Genomic DNA, 19,780 nt, shown 5'->3' with positions numbered 1-19,780 from the left:
CCTAGGATGCCCAATGCTGATATCCCACACCACACAGTAACCCCTGGTAAGTTTTTAAATGGTGTTCCATAGTAACATGCGGATTTTCAGGATCCCAGGATGTGCAATTGTGTCAGTTAATTGAGCCATTTAACTTGAAGCTGGCCTCATCGCTCCAAACAATTTTGGATGGAAATGCTGCATCTTCTTCGCATTTGCCCAGGTACCACTCACAAAATTCAGCTCTCCGGTCAGGATCGTCTTCATTTAGAGCGTGGATTAATTTTGGAATGTAACTTTTCCAATTAATTCGCTTCAAAATGCGATGGGCGCTTGATTTTGGGATTCCTGTCCGTGGGGATCGGTGGAGGGTTTCTTGCAATTGATTTTCCTTTGTGGGGTGGTTGATGGCCGTGGTCTTCCTGAATGCTCCTTATGGACATCATGCAAAGTTCCATCTGTTTCAAACTTATCTCGGATGCGAGCAATGGTGCGTCGCATTGGTGGATCTTTGTGAAAATGTCTTCTAAATTGTCTTTGCACTTCCATGATGTTTTCGTGCTTCCAGTAGCACTTTATGATAAATTTTCTTTCTTCCAAACCTAGTCGTACTTCTGCCATTATTAGGGTCAATTTGATCTGAAAAGAAATGACAAATTCAATGAGCTATGAGGAGCCAAAATGTGAGTACATTATATATATATATATATATATATATATATATATATATATATATATATGTATATATGTATGTATATTGTATGTATGTATATATATATATATATATATATATATATATATATATATATATATATATATATATATATATATATATATATATATATATATATATACATATATATGTACATGCAGGCAGAGGCAGATTGAGATTGTGTTTTGGGCTGAAAAAGAAAGTTTTCTTTTTTATTTTGGTAATTTTTTTGTTTTTCGTTTGTTGTTTTTTGTTGAAGTGAGGAGGGGGAATAGGATAATGTTCTGGAAGCAGAAAAGACAATATGTTGGAGAAAAGAAATGGAATGAGGAATGCAGCATCAAAACTGAGACGGAATGTACATGCCGGCTCTCTGAGTCGTAGGTCTTCAGCAACACCAAAACTAATTTGACAAGACAGGAAAATACTGTATGATTTAACACAGAAAATGGGATGAAAATAAAAACATAGCAGACAGGGCAGATCCAGTCTCGGAAACTTAGCTTTGTTGAAGTGTAAGGAGCAGATGCAGATTCAAGCAAACCCCAAACCAGTAGTCGTATTTCATTGCATTAGATACATTAGAAGTCATATTTCAATATATTCTTATTTTCAATACATTCAAAGAAAACACAAATGATTTTTCACTTTTCATTTTATTCACATTATCCTGCATACAAATGCTGACAACTCCTATTGTGTGGCAGTTGAAGAATATAAAGTGGAACAGAAAAGGCGCTGCTGCTCAGACGGACAACGTATCAACTTGCCTGAGGAGACGTGTGAGAGCCGTGCTGAATTTGTGACTGAGAAAGATGACTGCCGTGAGATCTACAAGAAGTGTTGCAAAGATGCATATGATGAGCGTTATTATCTGGAATATGAAGAAGAGGAAGAAATGGACGTCCATGCACGCAGTATGTCCAATTGATCTCAATAAAAACTTAGGCATTATTCCAATCCTATCTCTATGCTCCTGCGAATCCCATGGAGTTTATTGCAAAGCCAACACAACCTTTGAGGTGTTTTAGACAGAACATTTTATTTCGCTGGAAATCTATTCTCTAACACTGTACTGCATCCATTTTGCTGATTCTCTGTATCTTTTATCTAATAAATGCTTTAAATGTTCTTTGTTCATTAATCAAGGTTATGAAATAATTAATAACAGATGAATTCAACCAGACATTGATTGAGATATGTTAATTGCCATGGGAAGCAAGGAGAAGCTGATGTTTCGGGGGTTAACTCTGTCAGAGCAAAAGAGGGTTTATGCCTGAAACCCCAGCTTCTCCTTGCTTCCTATGGCAGATAGCATATCTCAATCAATGTCCCGTTGATTTAATTCATTGTTCTGCCTTTGCGCTGATGCATAATGAAGATAACATTCACGATTAAGACCAGTTTTCCATTCTACTATGAAATATTTAACGTGTTTCTTATGGCTGTTCACACCTTCTTATCAGATGCAAACGAATTTTTGGAGAAAGACGTTTACATCCGCAATGACTTCCCACTTAGTTTCTTCTGGGAAACTCATGATCTTGACAAAAACAGGTGAGGATGTTAGTTTAATTATATTTACATTGCAATAGCAGAAATCATAATCATAGGCAGTCATTCATTGAGTAATTAACCAAATTATAACATATCATGGGCACAAGTTCAATATTTTGAATCATGTCCTATGGAAACTATTCCAACCAGTTTGAATACCAATTTGATAAGCTGGGTCTTTTTTGTTGGAGCCAATCTTTCTGCTGGATAGCATATGGTAATTAAAATCCATATTCATTACCTCTACTACCGAACGTCAATGGAGGTTATGTTTTCACCCCTGTTTGTCTGTCTATGAGCAGGATATCTCAAAAAGTTGTGGACAAATATGGACGGAACCTGGTGGACAGGTTGGTTGTGTGACAGGGACAAATTAAATAATTTTTCATGAAGATACAGATACTAAAATATTTTACATGATTCTTCATCATTGAGAAATGGGATCAAAACCGATATATAGCCTGGTATCTCAAAAGGTATGGACAAATTCGAACAAAACTTGATGGACATTTTGGGTGTTTTGATGAGAACGAATTTATTTGAGTTGTAGAGGATCCACATCTGGATCCAGACACCAGAATTTTAAAAGTGATTCTTCCCAATTGAGAGATGAGGCCAAAAACGATGATATTTCAAAAATTGTGGACGGGTTATGACAAAACTTGGTGGATGAGTTGGGTCGTTGACAATAAAAAGCCAATTCGTTTGTGGTTAAGGTCCTAATACAGATTTGGCCTATCGGTGGGATACAAAATGTAAACTGTTCAGCCTGATGGAGGTTGGCGCTTCACCGCGTGCCATTCGAGTTCAGTCATGTCACTGTTTGGCATTGTGCTCCACTCAAAACTTACAATAAATATTTTCTCTCTTACATTCCATCCCTCTTTTCCCCATCTTTTATGGTACCGTTTTTACTTACATTCCTGATGTCCCCAATTTTATTTTGTGGAAGTGGAAAACGTGTCTGAGATTGCTGTGCAACATTGGGGTTTTTGTAAACTTTTTGAAATCTACTTGATTGTTGCTTGCTGCCTTTTACGGTGTGGATTTGTAATACTGGTGTGTGAAAACAATATTTCATCACTCAGCATGGAATTTCTTGCAGATGATATTCGTCATATTCATTCTGATGTCACTGTACCTTGGTTTTATTTTTGATGCTGGAGGACAGTATTTTGGGCCATTGCAATAACAATGGAACCATGAGGAACATGCATGAAGCATTCATTGCACAGAAACAAGTGTGAAAAGTGAAATTTTAGGCTGATGAAGAGGAAGGGGTCAGTGGGTAGGCCTATTGAAAAGACAATGAGAAGATATGGTGAAAGCATGAGAATTAAAGTTAAAAAGAACAAAGGAAATACCAACATGTTATTTTGAAGTTATACTGTGTACTAATCATCATGTACTGTATTACTAAAAGGAGATGTGTCTGTCCATCTGTCAGTGTGTCACCCTTTATTCTAAAGGATTCATGCTGTTGTAGAACAATAAAAGTGGTACCGTTAGAAAGCTAATGATTAATTTACTCGGAATGAAAATGTGTTCATTTAATCAAAAAGATGCCTGTTTTAAAAACCCGTCTTTCCGGGATTAAAAAAGGAGCGGGCTTGGGAGCTAAATGCAATGGCTCCAGTGGTAACATTTATTATATTACATCAGTCGAAACCCTTTAGAAGGACATGGAAGGAGCACACAAAAGGGCCAGATGGGATTTTGACTGCTGCACAAGGCACGGCAAAGAATTCCATTTAGTCTGCACCACTCTCAGTAAACAAACATTCGATACACGTTGATTAACCTGCAGCTGTATCTTTCGGCCGAATCCAAGTTCAGACCCACACTAGGACGCACCTATATGAGTCCCAAACACATTACCACTACACTCATCACTTCCACCCCATACACCACCACAACCTGCACACAACCAACCACATTGGCCACAAAAATACACACATAACCTTAATATCCTCCAATATAACAGTGGAGTTTTTAAGTTGCATGGCCTTGCTGAGGATGCCATCTATCACAAACAACATTCACATAGCCATCAAATAACAAACGAAAAACAAAACACCAACCATCCTCAACTGTACACCAATATGCACAGACAGGCCAGACACCATACGTGGAGGCCTCATCACATATAGGCCATAATCTATTGGTTCTGCAAATGGCTAGAAAAATGTTTTTGCACTACCCAATTGCAAACTACATGGAAATGGTTCTTTCCCATAGATTTTGATGTGTTGGTTCAAAAAAAAAACTTCCACAAGCGATATTCCCTCATGCAGAGGAGTTATTTCACTTTGACTGTACGTGGGTGAGGGCTGACTAACTTATCAACTGAATGTGCTTTTGACCAAGAAGAATCATATTGTTGCGGACCCGGGGTCGGGACGAGAAGACCACAAGAGTGGGGAGGGGGGGTGGGAAGCGACCTCGGGTTCCCAACAGACTCTCCAGAATCGCAGGCCATCGCACACAGATAACTCAGTGACGCGGCGGGTCGCTAATCGACCATGAACGCCAATAACTCAACCACGTGACTTTGGGTCCTCCATCTACTGGATACCGTTAACCTAATGGTCACGTGATCTAATTACCAGGGGACATGCCCTCGGAACGCCTTGTTCAAACTGGATCACCTTACCAGATAAGATGTAGCCTAGCGTAACTGCCCAAGAACGTACCGGCTAGAAAAACAGATCATTGGGGGATAACGTCTCGGCTCGGCTAGGATACGGACCATACTGGACCAATTTAGGAAAAGAGGAAAATGAGCTGGGAACATTTCTATACAAAGCATTTATTTACAATAAGGTGAGGAAAGGTATGTGGCACAGTTAATGGGGTTTATTATTATGTACAGCAGGGACAGCAAGGAATTTGTGGGGTGTGACAAAAGGCAAGCAATTTACAAAAGCAGAAACAGAGCAGACTTATCCCATTGTATCTTCTACAATCTTAACTTATGCTATGACAGGCACCATCAAATACACACATACAAATCCGATGAAGATTAAATAGCCCGAAGGAAGGAGAGCAGATGAGGACAAGTGGCCTTGCAATACCTGGCGCGGTTGTCCGATTACGCAACCCAGTACGATTTGGGGGATGCTCCACTTGAGCGATCACACCTTAAGAGTCGGCGCATTATCTTCTGATTAATCACTTTGCCGTGGCTCGTGGAAAGATGTGCTCCACAATGGTCCAGAAGAACATTTGTCGCACACCAACCTCGAGTGTAGATGCAGTGACAGGCAGGCAAAGAGGAGCGGTGAAGAGAGGGCAGAGCAGAGAGGTAGAGAATTGGGTGAGACCGGCGGAGAGGTTGGCGAGACGGGCAGGCGAGGAAGTGCAGAGAAAGAGAGAGTGAGAGGTGGCAGACAGCTTTGCAATCCACCCCCCATAAGCCCCGGGCGAAGGGTGGGGTGATTCCTCGAAGCGACACGCCGTCATCCGAATAGTGCTCTCCTATTGGGTCTTGGCCCTGCCCTGCCAGGCTCCCGGGTCCACAAGTGGTCCAAATCGCACATCCAGCGTGAGATGGCCTGGAGCACCGAACTCCAGGACCGTGTTCTGGCGACTGAACAAGAGTCGTGTCGGTCCCGCATGCCTGCTCGGGGCACCCCCGGAGAGCTGCGGTTGGTGGTGTTAATGTGCCTGGCCTGTCCTCACGCCACGCAGCCTGAGCGCCTGGGCCGTGCAACTCTGCCTGGTGGTGAACTGTATTGATGCGGAGGTGCGAGGAGGCCCGGGATGACCTTTCCCTTGTGTGGGAGATGTTGGTGGTCGAGGTGGTTTGCTTTTGGTGAGCGGAGGTTGAGCAAGGTGAGATGCCATTGTAAATCGACATATAGATTCGAATGAAAGGGCGCGCCATGTGCTAATGTACAAACAGTATGTTGGATCAGTCATTGACTCTGCCAGATCATCCTGGGCCTCCAGCTTATGAAAGACACATCTCAACACCCTACACACCATACAAAACAAAGTCCTTCACATCATCATAGGTTGCACATGAACAACACCCATCGAGCACCTACACACAGAGGCAAAAATATTAAAAAAAAATCAAAGACAACTTGGACTTAAGAACTGCACAGTTCCTTGCAGCTGCAAGTGCCAACTATAATCACCCGTGGCACTGCATGTCCAACCACCCACAGACCGGTTTAACACATTAAGACTACACCACAAAAACACTACAATAACATCCTTCAAAAGATCAATGACCAAGCCACAGACTGATCAATGACAATGACAAAAACATTTGCACCCACATCACCATATATGCAATCAATAACCTGGGCCCAAACAGTATCCTGGGCACTAACCCCACCCATCAATGGCACAGAGAAATCACTTTACATGTATACCTCTTGTGTGTTCATTATATTAATTTATCAGGTTCTACGGAGGGGTTAATGGGACTCTGTAAACACCCTGTCAATTATTGGTTGAAGAGGCATTGTAAATGTTTTACCTTAGAGGTGGAATTAGATGTTATTTGTTGAATGGATGCTGGTGAATGCGTCGTTGATTTTTCTGGGTTAAGATTTCCCCGATCTATAAATATGGTGCAGTTCAGGAAGATGTACCGCCAAATTTGACCACTTCTGGAAGAGGTTTATTTGTATTTAAATGTCTGGTAGTTGTTTTGTATTTATTTATATGTATGCATCTTTGATTAATCAAAAAGTCTTCAGCACTATAGAGTGATTTTATTTTTAAAATCTAAAAATGTTTTTCGAAATTTTCAATTTTTTTTTTTTTTTTGCTGAAAACACTTCACAGCATGCAATGACGAACCTCTGTAAGTTTGATGAAGATCTGTTCAGCCATCCCTGAGAAAAATGGTGACACAGACTGACAGACTGAGACACACCGACAAACAGCTTTTTTATAGCATAGATAAAGAGTGAACTTTTTACTGATGTGTTTTTCAAAAACAATTTTAAAAAATCGAATTCATTGCCTTTTTAATTTTTAATTTGCCCTAAAGCAAATTCAATGAAATTACCTAAACATATTTTTTGTTTCTTTTTTTTTTAACATAGCATGATTGTCTCTCGCACTGTACCGCATTCGATCACAACTTGGGAACTTCAAGCAATAAGCATTTCTGATAATCAAGGTAAGTCAAAGGATGAACAGCTGTGAAGGATGATTTATAGCTCTATTCAATGGCATAAAAAGTTAATCAAAAGAGGTGATGGTATGCTGTTTTATTCATGACTTATTCATGATGATGATTTATTCATGATGATGGTATGCTGTTCAATGACCCTTTAAGACCCCTTTGACCCTAAAGATCCTAAAGACTCCAAGAGCCTTTAATATCCCAAGGCCCCAAAAACCCTCAAGACCCTTGAAGTCCCTCAAGACCCTTTATACCCCAAAGAACCTTTGAAACTGTATGACCCTTAACAACCCTAAGACCCTTAATAAACCTAAGACCCTTAATACCCCAAAGACCCCTGAGTTCCCTCAAACCCCTGAAGACCCTGAAGGCCCCAAGACCCCAATGACACTTAAGAACCCTTTTATCTTTAATACCTTTCAACACTTCAGACACTTTTAGATCCCATCAAACTTTTGTCTTTTTATACACTTTAGACCATAGAACCTTTAGACCCTTACACCCCTCAAAATCCCTTTTGACCCCTCAGACCTCAACACCATTTGAACCCCTTACACCCTTCAGACAGATTACAGACAGCTTTGATCCTTGACCATTTAGAGGTTTAGACCACTTGATCCTTTTTACATGCCTTGGACCATTCTTTTTACATGCCTTAGACCATTTTTACATGCTTGATAGATGAGATACTTTCGACCCCTTTGATACTAACTAATATGAGAATGTACCCTTCGATACTAACTAATATGAGACCATCTCGAACCTTTTAAGCGCACACCATGCAAACATCTATATTCTTCTTTTAAAATACAGACTATACTTATTTTCAGCAAGTAATGCATAAACTCGACCCACCCAGGGGTGGGTACTCTACTGGTAGTTAATAAAGGCTCTCTTGTCACATACTCTTGACAAAACACTTTAGAATCAGAAATTCCCATCACATCAATTTAGTCACTAAATTAACTTCAACAAAGATTGGACACCACTTCAAATTGTCCTTCTGTACTCGTATCATTCCACTTGAAAGGGGGAGGGGGGAAGGGGGTACGGCTTGTGTTTAATGCAACACAAATCCTAAGAATATAAAAATAATTTCGTGCAATAACAATGAAATTCTCCAGGACGCAAATACATGTCCAAAAAAGAAAAGAAACAAGTAATAAAAACATTTTTTTAATGCAAAAGGATGTTGGGATGTTCCTCCAAAAACTATGTAAACAAGGTAGGGTTAGGCACAAGAAATGATCATGTGACACCATCCCAACATCTTTCTTTGAATAATGGTTCTCCCGACACAAGACACGACATTGCACGTACATACGTACCTGGCCTGGCCCATCCCCATCTACTTGAGATGCCAATCAACCTGCTGCAAGTCAACCCGTTGGCTTCCTCCATCCAGGAGTCTCTGTTGATGAGAGAATCTGATGATCAAGATCAGAGTCAAGAACACAAGCCACATATCCATACAGATGCAGCTGACGCTCATGGACTATCGAAGTAACAAATCTCATCTGTCTCTCTCACAGCAAACTCTCAATGGACACAAAGTCTGACCAGCAAGAGCCAAGGATTCTCCGAAGAGACCTAGTACTGAAGAAGTTTTTATTCTCCATCTCAGATTCCTGGTTAGAGTCCAAGTCTCACATCGGTAGAGCAACACTGGAAGCACGAAGGTCTTAAAGACTCCTGCATAGGTACTGACAGCAGCAGACGACATGATCCAGTGAATTCATGACTACCCAGGCCCAAACCAAACGTCTATCGACCTCTGTCTCAAAACATGCAGAGACATGAATATCACTGCCAAGGTAAGTGAATCTCTGTGTGACCTCAACATCCTCACCACAAACGGGAACAGACAAGATAGCAACATCCAAGATCTCATTGATAACCTGGATCTTAGTTTTGACACAGGAAACCCATAATCCCAGCGCCTATGACTCCTCATTCAGCACTTTGATGGTCCCCATAAGGATATCCAGTGTCTATGCAAAGATGACTTTCACCTGTGGAATCAAGGTCAGAGACCCTGACATTCCCAAACAATGCACCACAGCTTGATCTCTCTGACATTCTCCCAAGAATCCTGTCCATACAAGCACTGAAAAGTGTGGGGGCCATTTCACACCCCTGACAAACTCCAGTAACAACTGGAAATAAGTCGGTAGATTGAACTACCACACCTCACAGCACTCAGTACCAGAGTGTCATTCCGAAATCAGATTGATCAGTTTTGGTGGCACCTCTCAAAGACTGAGAATCCTCTCGATGGCATCTCTGAATTGAACAGTTTATGGAGATCAACATAGGCTGCGAGCAGCCCCTGTTGAAACTCCCACCTGCATTCTGTTAGGATCCTCAGAACAAGAATACGGTCAATGGTTGACCTCTTTGGAATAAAGCCCAACTTCTCTGAGTAGTGGTGCTCAAGCAGATGGTGGCGAACCCAATCAATCATTATCCGAGCAAAGACCTTGCCCGGCACTGAGAGCAGCGTCACCCCTCGGTAGTTGTTGCAGTCTTGGCGATCACCCTTCCCTTTCCAGAGAGGGACAACAAGGCCCCTCTTCCAGTCAGTTGGGATGATGCCTGTGCTCCAAACAGAGCATATAACTGCATGCAATGACGTGAGTACAACATTTCCACCAGCCATGAGAAGTTCAGTATGAATGCCACAGATCCCATGAGCTTTAGCCCCATTTCAACTGTTTCACTGCAGCCTGTGTTTCCACAAACAAAGGTGGTTCACGGTTTATTGGAGGGTCAGCATTAGGGCTGGTAACTCCCCTGATATCCAAGTCAACAGCTGGTGAGTCAGCCTGGTACAGCCATTCAGGGAAATGTTTCAGCAGACCTTCACTTCTGATTCCTCTGTGAAGAGCTCACCACCCTCTGCTCTAACTGCAGTACACCAAGGGACAGCCTTGGAGCAACACAATACACAATTTCCTCTGTAAGCAGGGCGAGAATAACTTGACCACAGGTAATGCTCTATTCCTTCATTGATTCCTCACTCATCGGCCTCCTTGTCCGCCCTCAGCGAACATAAAGTTTTTGCCTCGGTTTCCTGAGCAGCTCAGCTCAGTAGCCATGCCACTCTGGTCAATGGTATCTGTTGTCCCTTGGCGACACAGTTCTTCACATGACAGTGGGTTCCAAGACAACCACCAGCAACATCAAAGTTGGTAGTCTTTAAGGCACTCCACAACTCTTCAGGATCTCCTGAAACACCCATAACCCCAAAATCTGCACTCAGCTGTTTGCAAACTCCTCTTCTTCCCTCTCGTCCTTGAGCCTGCCAACATCCAGCCCAGGCTGGGATGGTACCATTGCCCTGGATTTGACCTGCAACTTCCAAGTTACTATAACAAGCCTGTGGTCGGTATTGAGGAACTGTGCTCTCTGTAGACCCTGCAGTTCTGAATCATCATCCAGCGACCATCACCGAGCACGTGGTCAATCTCCTTTGCCACACTAAGTTGGAATACCAAGTCCAGCGATGAGGGTGTGGGCGCTGAAACCATGAACCAGCCCCCCTAAGCCCACCACTTCTTGCAAAGTCAAGGAACTTAGTGCTATTCTGGTTCATAGTTCCAGACCCATTGGAATCAACACATGTCTCATAACCATTGTCTCTACACATATCTCAGTGCCAGTCGATACATTGAAATTTGAAATCCACAAAGACTAGAAGAGTACATCACCTGGGGCAATGATCAACCTCAGACTCGAGCAAAGCATGTCTCCTTCACAGCAAAATCACTTGCCTGAGTGGGAGTATATATATATATATCTATATATATATATATATATATATACTGCCCTCCATAAGTATTGGAATGTACAGTGAAGTCAAATTTGTTATTATTGCTATATACTGAAGACATTTGGATTTAAGATCAAAAGATGAATATGAGGCAAGAGTACATTTTGTCAGCTTTTATTTATTGGTATTTCTATGCATATTTGTTTTACCATTGTCGAACAATAACACTTTTTATGTTCAGTCCCCCCATTTTAGGTAAGCATAAGTATTGGAACAAATGATTGACAGGTGTTTCTTGGTGCTCAGGTGTTTCTTGGTGCTCAGGTGTTTCTTGGTGCTCAGGTGTTTCTTGTTGCATTGATTGTTCACTCCTAAAAGAGCTGTGAATGCCTCGTCTTGGCTTTTGCCTTTGGAGTCAGTTAGCATAAACCAACATGAAGACCAATGAACTGTCTATGAAAGAAAAGCAAGCAATTTGGAAGCTGAAAGAACAGAATAATTCAATTAGAACCATAGCACAAAAATTGGGTGTGGCAAATACAACAATTTGGAATATCTTGAAAAAGAAAGAAACCACTAGTGTACTTAGCAGTAGACAATGGCCAGGTCGCTAAAGGAAAATAATTGCAGTTGATGACAGGAAAATCATCAGAGCTATGAAGAAAAACCCTAAAACAACCGTCGATGACATCACCAACAACCTCCAAAGTACAGGGGTGAAAATGTCCCAATCTACAGTTCGCAGAAGACTGACAGCAGAATTACAAAGGCCACACCACAAGATGAAAACTTCTCATCAGCACCAACAAATGAAGGCCAGGTTAGAATTTGCCAAGAAGTACAGAGGTGAGCCAGTAGAGTTCTGGAACAAAGTTTTATGGGCAGATGAAACAAATATAAACCTTCACCAAAGTGGTGAAAATGCGATAGTGTGGAGAGAGGAAGGAACTGCATTGGATCCAAAGCATACTACTTCATCTGTGAAGCATGGTGGATGTAGTCTCATGGCTTGGGCTTGCATGGCTGCCCCCTGGAACTGGTTCACTCATTTTTATTGATTATGTAATTAATGATGGCAGCAGCACAATTAATTCAAAAGTGTATAGAAACATTTTGTCTGCTTATGTACAAGAAAATGCCTCACTGGGCAGCACTTCACCATACAGCAAGACAATGGCCCAAAACACACTGCCAACGCAACCAAGGAGTTCATCAGGGGAAAAAGTGGAAGGGTTTGGACTGGCCATGTCAATATCCTGATTTAAATCTAATTGAGCATGCATTTCACTTGCTGAAGAGGAGACTAAAGTTAGAACCCTACCCCCCAAAAGAATAACAAACAAACAAACAACGACTGAAAATGTCTGCTTTAAAGGCTTGGAAAAGCAGTTCAAAGGAAGATACCAAGAGTTTGGTGACGTCATTAGGTCACATGCTCAATGCAGTTATTGCATGCAAGGGATATGCAACCAAATTCGAACTATTGTACGACTTTAATTTACTTTAAGTTAATCTGTTCCAATACTTGTGCTTTCCTAAAATGAGGGGGGAGGGGACTGAGCATACTGTATGAAGTGCTATTGTTCTGTAATGGTAAAATATACACGCCTTCAAAAACAAGAATTAAAAGCTGACCTTCTGTAATCTTGCCTCATATTCATATTTTGATCTCAAATCTAAATTTCTTGAGTACATAGCATTAACAACAAAATTGACTTCACTGTTACAATAGTTATGGAGGGCACTGTATCCTGAGAACAGGGAAATGACACCCAAAGAGTGATGAATACTCAGTCTCATAATATGCTCGTTGACCAGTGTTACCTCAATTATCATGGGATTAAACTTCTTGGACACAGCTACAGCAACTCCTTGGGCATGGTAACCATCAGAGCAACCAGACCAGTCGTAGGTGTAACCACCCGCCATGATCTCATCACCATCCGGTTTCCGAACCTCAGAGAGTGCTGTAATACTGATGTTCAAACGCTGGAGCTCAGATGATAGCAGAGACAGGTGATCATCTTTTCTTGGAGAGAGGACTTTCCAGGCACCCACATAAAGGGACCACCTCAGGTTAATCCGAGGACATTGCCATTTGGTGGCTGACACCTCAGCAACACCCCGATACACACCACCACAACCTGACACAGGAATGTTACCCTGTGTTTTTCTTCCTATCGTCAAAGAATGGGGTCCGAAATTCTTTGCCTCCCACCCCCCCCCCCCGATCCTGTCAACCATTGAGCTGCCCTACGAAGGGCAGCTCCACTGGAGGTACTCCTATGGAGTGGGTGTTCAGTTTTATTTGCCTTATTTGTGTGTTTTGCGGAGTGAAGAGTGCTACGGTGGCCGAAGTGCAAATCTCCTCAAAAAAGGTAATCCAATTGCAGAAGGACATCCACAGACACAGTTGGGTACCAAATATGGATGGCCGTTGGCTCATAAGGAGCTTCTCTACCCTTTGAAAGGTTTCGTTTTTAATCCTGCTGGGTGTCCATATCCATACACCCTCCTCACCAGGAAACCTGGTGGAGGAGACAGTTTAGTCGCCGACAACCTGACCATGAAGCAGGTTAGTACAGGTTAACATGGTACCTGCAGCAAGTCACAGATCTGACCTAGCCTGGCCTGACCTGACAATGAAACATCAGTGGGATAGAAAGCATAAACTTCAGAGCCTGGTGGAGGTATATGCTCTATCGAGTGCCGTTCTAGTATTCTCTTGTGGAAACAATGCAGACTGCTAGTTATTTGCTGGAATTAGCAACAGTTTTTATGCTTTCTTTAATTTTCCAGATTGTATAACTTCAAAGATTTTTGTTCGATATATTGCGTTTTGTAAAAAATTTATGTGGATAATGTGTGTGATAAGTTGATCGAGAGAACAGAATAGTGCACTTACCTATTCGCTGCTGGGTTTGATTATATTATTATCAGCCTTATGTTTACAGGCAGAATATTGCATCAATGGCTGCATTAAGCTGAGGGTCCTCTCTCCTAATATGAGTTAAAGGATCCCACAACTTAGAAGAACTTTGTTTCAACATTACAGTTGAAAGTATATATTTTTTCCACCCTTTTTGACCACCCTTTTTTATCTCTATGGAGAACCACTGTCTGGGATGGACATGCGACCCATCATTAAATCAGTCTCTCCTGGAATCTGTGGAAGGAATCTATTGAGAAATCATGATTGAATTTTTCTTAACTGCAAAACTGTGTGCTCTGAGCTGTGCTATGTTGAGGCACAGCAGCACATTGATTCACAATGCAAGAGGCACTCTCGGGGGTCACAGTATAGCACATCATGATGGTGATGTCACAGGGATGGAATCCAAACTTATGGTCATAGTTTTGGGCTCTTTGAAATGAAGAACAAGTGGAAGTCCATGCATTGCGTGTCGAGCCATTGTGTAATTATGATGGAACATAGATGCGAAAACAGGAATCCGTATCTTAGACAAAGTTTTGACAAAATAGTGTGGTGGGATTAATTAAGATCAGAGAGTGAGTAGCATGTGAGTGAGTCGAACATAGATGCGACGTAATGCTGTGATGTAGGGTAGACGGACAATGAAAAGGAGACTGTGACGTAGGATAGACAGACAGGACACCAAAATTTTGCCCCTCATCCCAGTGCTTCGTCGATACTCGGCATGCAAAAACTTGACCTCGGTTTAGACTTGACATGTGAGCTTTACAGAGTGGAAGTGTTAAAATGAACCACATGCCCAAAGATAATTAATACTATTATTTTTCTTATCAGTTGCAAGTATAGATGTCATTACTTTGCTTATAATTGGAAGCAGACTTGCTGCTCTGCAGTTGAAAGTATATATATATATATTTCCACCCTTTTGTGGATGGGAGAAATGTTTGCTGATTTACAAGCAGGCAGGAGGTGGCCAAAGGAGAAGGACAGATTAAATATAGCAGACAGATAAGAGGAGAAGTCGAGCACAATTTGAAAATATGGGTACTGATGTTATCTGGACAGGTCGCCAAAGCAGGGTCGAGGCTCGCCAGAACTTTTTTCTATCTTCTCCAGTGAGAAGGTAACAAGTCCAGTAGACATTTGGCATGGGGGAGCTAATTTCAGGATAGAAAGGGATCAGTTGGATACATATGATTTGAAAACAAACACTGAGTTAAGATATTCTGTCTTACCTTGGGCCAAATTTGCAGATATTCCATTTTAGGTGATTGAGAGGGAGTACACACCAGCAACAATCTTGACAAGGTGGGTCCATTACTTTGAGGAAGGAGACTGACTGTAGAGTTCAGCCTTAAGATTTGAAAGATGATGTTTTCGAGCTTACCTCAATATGGACACACTTTTTTGTGAGCTTTACAGAGTAGAAGCCCTTCAGATGAACACACATGACCAAAGACCAGGATGGGGACAGATGACCAAAGACCCTCAGATTATAGAGCTCATACGTGCTCTGCTTGAGAATAGATGAATTATTGTGGTGTTGAGGAAAGAAAAGTTGGTGCTATTGACAGCTTAACAATCTTCCACAAGTTAGCGAGCTAGCATATCACATTAAGTGTGTCAGGTCAGGTCAGATTAGATCTGTGACTTGCTACAGGTACCATGTAAACCTGTACTAACCTGTTCCATGGTCGGGTTATCCGCGACGAAACAGACTCCCCCACCAACACTCTGGGTGAGGAGGGTGTATGTTATGGACACCCAGCAGGATGAAGAAGAAAACCTGTCAAAGGGCGGAGGAGCTCCTTGTGAGCCAACAGCCATCCATATCTAGTGCCCAAATGTGTCTGCGGATGTCCTCCTGTTGGGTTACTTTTGATTAGGAGGTTGGTGGCAGGATTTGCACTCCGTCCCCCCTAAAACCTTTCATTCCACGAAACATTCTCAAAGCATTAAAAAAATATATCTGAAAACCCACTCTGTGGGAGTACCTCCTTTGCAGCTTCCCTTTGCAGGGCAGCTCACCGGATGATGGGATTGGGGCAAAGCCTTCAGGACCCCCAATCTTTGATGATAGGAGGGAAATCATGGGGTAACCTTCCTGGGTCAGATTGTGGTAGTGTGTGTCGGGGTGGTGCTGAGGTGTCATCCACCAGACAGGATCTCCTTGGGTTAACCTGAGGCGTTCCCTTTGGGTGGGTGCCTAGAATGTCCGATCCCGAAGAGAGGATGATCACCTGTCTTTGTTATCATCTGTCCTCAAGTGTTTGGACATTGGCATTGCAGCACTCTCTGAGTTTCGGAGACTGGATTGTGGCGAGATCATGGCGGGTGGTTACACAAACTATTGGTCTGGTTGCTCTGATGGTTACAATGCCCAAAGAGTTGCTGGAGCCGTGTCCAATAAGCTGACTCCAATGATAATTGAGGTAACACTGGTCAATGAGCGTATTATGGGACTAAGGATTCATCACTCCTTGTGTGTCATTTTCCTGGTCGCTGTATATGCTGTGACTGAGGCGTGCAACCTCACTGTGAAGGACGCATTCTATGCTACGCTCGAGTCTGTGGTTGATGATGATCAGTGCCCCAGGCGAGATACTCTTCTTGTCTTGGGGGATTTCAATGCATCGAATGGAACTGATAGGGATGATTATGAGATGTGTGTTGGTCCCCGTGGGTCTGGAACTGTGAACCAGAATAGCACCAAGCTCCTTGACTTTGCAAGAAGTCATGGATGTAAGATGGTTGGTTCATGGTTTCGGCATCCACAGGCTCATCGTTGGACTTGTATTCCAATGCTGGTGGTGTGGCAAAGGAGATTGACCATGTGCTCTCTGATTGTCACTGAAGGATGATCCAGGACTGCAGGGTCTACTGGAGTGCTCAGTTCTTCAATACTGACCACAGGCTTGTTGAAGAAACTCTGAAGTTTCAGCTTAAATCCAGGAGAATGGTGCCTTACCAGCCTAGGTTAAATGTTGGCAAGCTCAAGGATGAGATGGGAGCTGAGGAGTTAGCGAACATCCTGAGTGGAGATTTGGGGGGATGGGTGCTTTGGGGGATCCTCAAGAGTTGTGGAGTGCCTTCAAGCCTACCATCCTTGATGTTGCCAGTCGATGTCTTGGAACTCACCGTAGGGTGAAGAAGAATTTTGTCTCTCAAGGGACACTGAATGACATTGACCAGAGTTGCAGGGCCAGGCTGAATGGCAGAGCTGAGCTGTTCAGGAAGATGCAAAACTGGACGTGCACTAAGGATGGACAAGGAGGCTAATGTGCGAGGAATGTTTTGAGGGGGTAGAGCAGTGATTCTTGTCCTGATTACAGGGGAATTTGTGCATTGCATTCCTCCACGCCCAACCGTTGGTGTACTGCAGTTAGAGCAGAGGTGGTGGGCTCTTGACAGAGGAGTCTGAAGTGAAGGCCTGCTGGGCCGGTTACTTTGAGCGGTTGTACCAAGCTGATCCACCAGCTGTCAATTTGGACGTCAGGGGTATTTCAATAACTGTTGCTGACCCTCCAATCAACTGCGGTCCACCTTCGTTTGTGGAAACACAGGCTGCGGTGAACCGGTTGATATGGGGTAAAGCTCCTGGGATCTGTGGTATCCATGCTGAACTTCTCAAGGCTGGTGGAAATGCTGTACTCCTGTCGTTGCTTGCAATTCTGTGCTGTGCCTGGAACATAGACATCATCCCAACTGACTGGAAAAGGTGCCTTGTTGTCCCTCTCTGGAAAGGGAAGGGTGATCGCCAAAACTGCAACAACTACCGAGGGATGACGCTACTCTCAGTGCCGGGCAAGGTCTTTGCTCGGATAATTCTTGATAGGGTTTGCCACCATTTGCTTGAGCACCAGCGTCCAGAGCAGTCAGGCTTTTCACCGAAGAGGTCAATGATTGACCGTATCCTTGCTCTTCGGGTCCTCACTGAACGTAGACGAGAGTTTTGGCAAGGGCTGCGAGCAGCCTATGTTGATCACTGTAAACAGTTTGATTCTTTGAATCGGGATGCCCTCTGTAGGATTCTGGGTCTTTGTGGAGTGCCACCAACACTGATCAATCTGATGTGTTAACTATATTCTGGTACTGAGAATGCTGTGAGATGTGGTGATACCATCTCTGACTTATTTCCAGTTGTTACTGGAGTTCATCAGGGGTGTGCACTGCCCCAACACTTTTCAGCACTTGTATGGACTGGATTCTGGGGAGGATGTCAGAGAGATCAAGCTGCTGTGCATAATTTGGGAATGACAAGATCTCTGCCCTTGATTTCGCAGATGATGCAGTCATCTTTGCCGAGACTCTAGATATCCTTTTGGGTGCCCTCGAGGTGCTGAATGAGGAGTCGGAGCCACTGGGATTACGGGTTTCCCGGGTCAAAGCTAAGATCCAGGCTTCCACTGACATCTTGGATGCTGCCACCCTGTCTGTACCTGTTTGTGGCAAGAATGTTGAGGTCATGGAGAGATTCACTTACCTTGGCAGTGATATGGGAGTCATGGATTCACTGGATCATGGGGTGTGGTGCTGCTGGTACCTGTGCGAGAGGATGAAGGTCTGAGTGTTCAGGTCCTTGTTGCTTCTTGTCTTGCTCTATGGATGTGAGACTTGTACTCTGACCAGGGATCTGAGATGGAGACTTAATTCCTTTGGTACCAGGTCTCTTCGGAGAATCCTTGGCTCTCGCTAGTCAGACTTTGTGTCCATTGAGCGGTTGCTGAGAGACTCAAATGAGATTTGTTACCTGCATAGTTTGTGAGTGTCAGCTGTGGCTGTATGGACATGTGGCTCGTTTTGCTGATGCTGATCCTACTCACCAGATTCTCTCAGCGAGGTAGCCTCGGGAGTGGAGGAGGTCAATGTGGCCGACCACGTGCCTCGTGGCTGCAGCAGGTTGATCAGCATCTCAAGTAGATAGGGATGGCCAGGCATATGCCTGGCGGATTTCCAGATGGAGGCTCCTGGAGTACCGACAGAAAGTGGACACAACGATGTGCTGTTCTGGTGCATGCTCCTTTTCCTGACCTGACCTGACATATTGCACAAATATACAACCAATCCAGCCTGACATGAGAATCCACCATTGACATGTCTGTGTACAGTTTTAACATGTTGAGTCCAACTTATAGATGGCTCTACATAATAGATAGCTTGACATAATATTACGAGCAGAATCACAAGTGAGTTATCTCAACCAGAAACACAAGTACGTACCTCACATTTGAATAATCAATATAAAATGGCAACTTAGTATTACATGGAATGGGATACAACTTAACCACTGTCTTATTCCATTTTATCTGGCAATGACAATCGACTATTTTCTAATGCACAAAGTGTATGTTGGAAATATATAGGTGAAAGTGATAGTCCATCATGGTATCCTCCACAAAAATTGCAAACTAGTAGTGGGGAGCCAATCCAACAACTACGCAAACCACCAACCTTGTGCTCTGTTTATCCACATCTGATCAGTATTAATGGGTTGTATGAAAAAGATCCACAATCCACATGTGCTGGGACAATTGATTCTGTGTCAAATGCTTATAATGCCATTATCCCATCAGACAAAAGCCAACTAATGTTCACAGCCTTTATCTGTTGGCTGTTATTGCTCCTACAAACATCAGAAAAGCAGTGAGCAGTGGACCAAAATGACTCAAAAGAAGGTGG

General features: G+C 43.0%; 1 protein-coding gene across 4 annotated transcripts in view; it reads left to right on the top strand.

Moving 5' to 3' along the window:
* The window catches only part of LOC147030159 (complement C3-like), a 741,443-nt gene that overhangs the window by 375,749 nt on the left and 345,914 nt on the right, over positions 1 to 19,780 (top strand). For all 4 annotated transcript variants that reach the window (XM_085873916.1, XM_085873917.1, XM_085873918.1 and 1 more), the window contains 3 exons: positions 1,399 to 1,608; positions 2,158 to 2,248; positions 7,312 to 7,388. In XM_085873916.1, the coding sequence (XP_085730042.1) occupies positions 1,399 to 1,608; positions 2,158 to 2,248; positions 7,312 to 7,388 (378 nt within the window). The remainder of the gene's footprint in view (positions 1 to 1,398; positions 1,609 to 2,157; positions 2,249 to 7,311; positions 7,389 to 19,780) is intronic.

This window comes from Eptatretus burgeri, chromosome 3 (assembly GCF_056783735.1).
Source record: "Eptatretus burgeri isolate ZD-2024b chromosome 3, Ebu_testis_v1, whole genome shotgun sequence".
Taxonomy (NCBI): Eukaryota; Metazoa; Chordata; class Myxini; order Myxiniformes; family Myxinidae; genus Eptatretus; species Eptatretus burgeri.
Note: the sequence above shows the minus strand (reverse complement) of the source record. Positions and strands in the feature narration are given on the sequence as shown.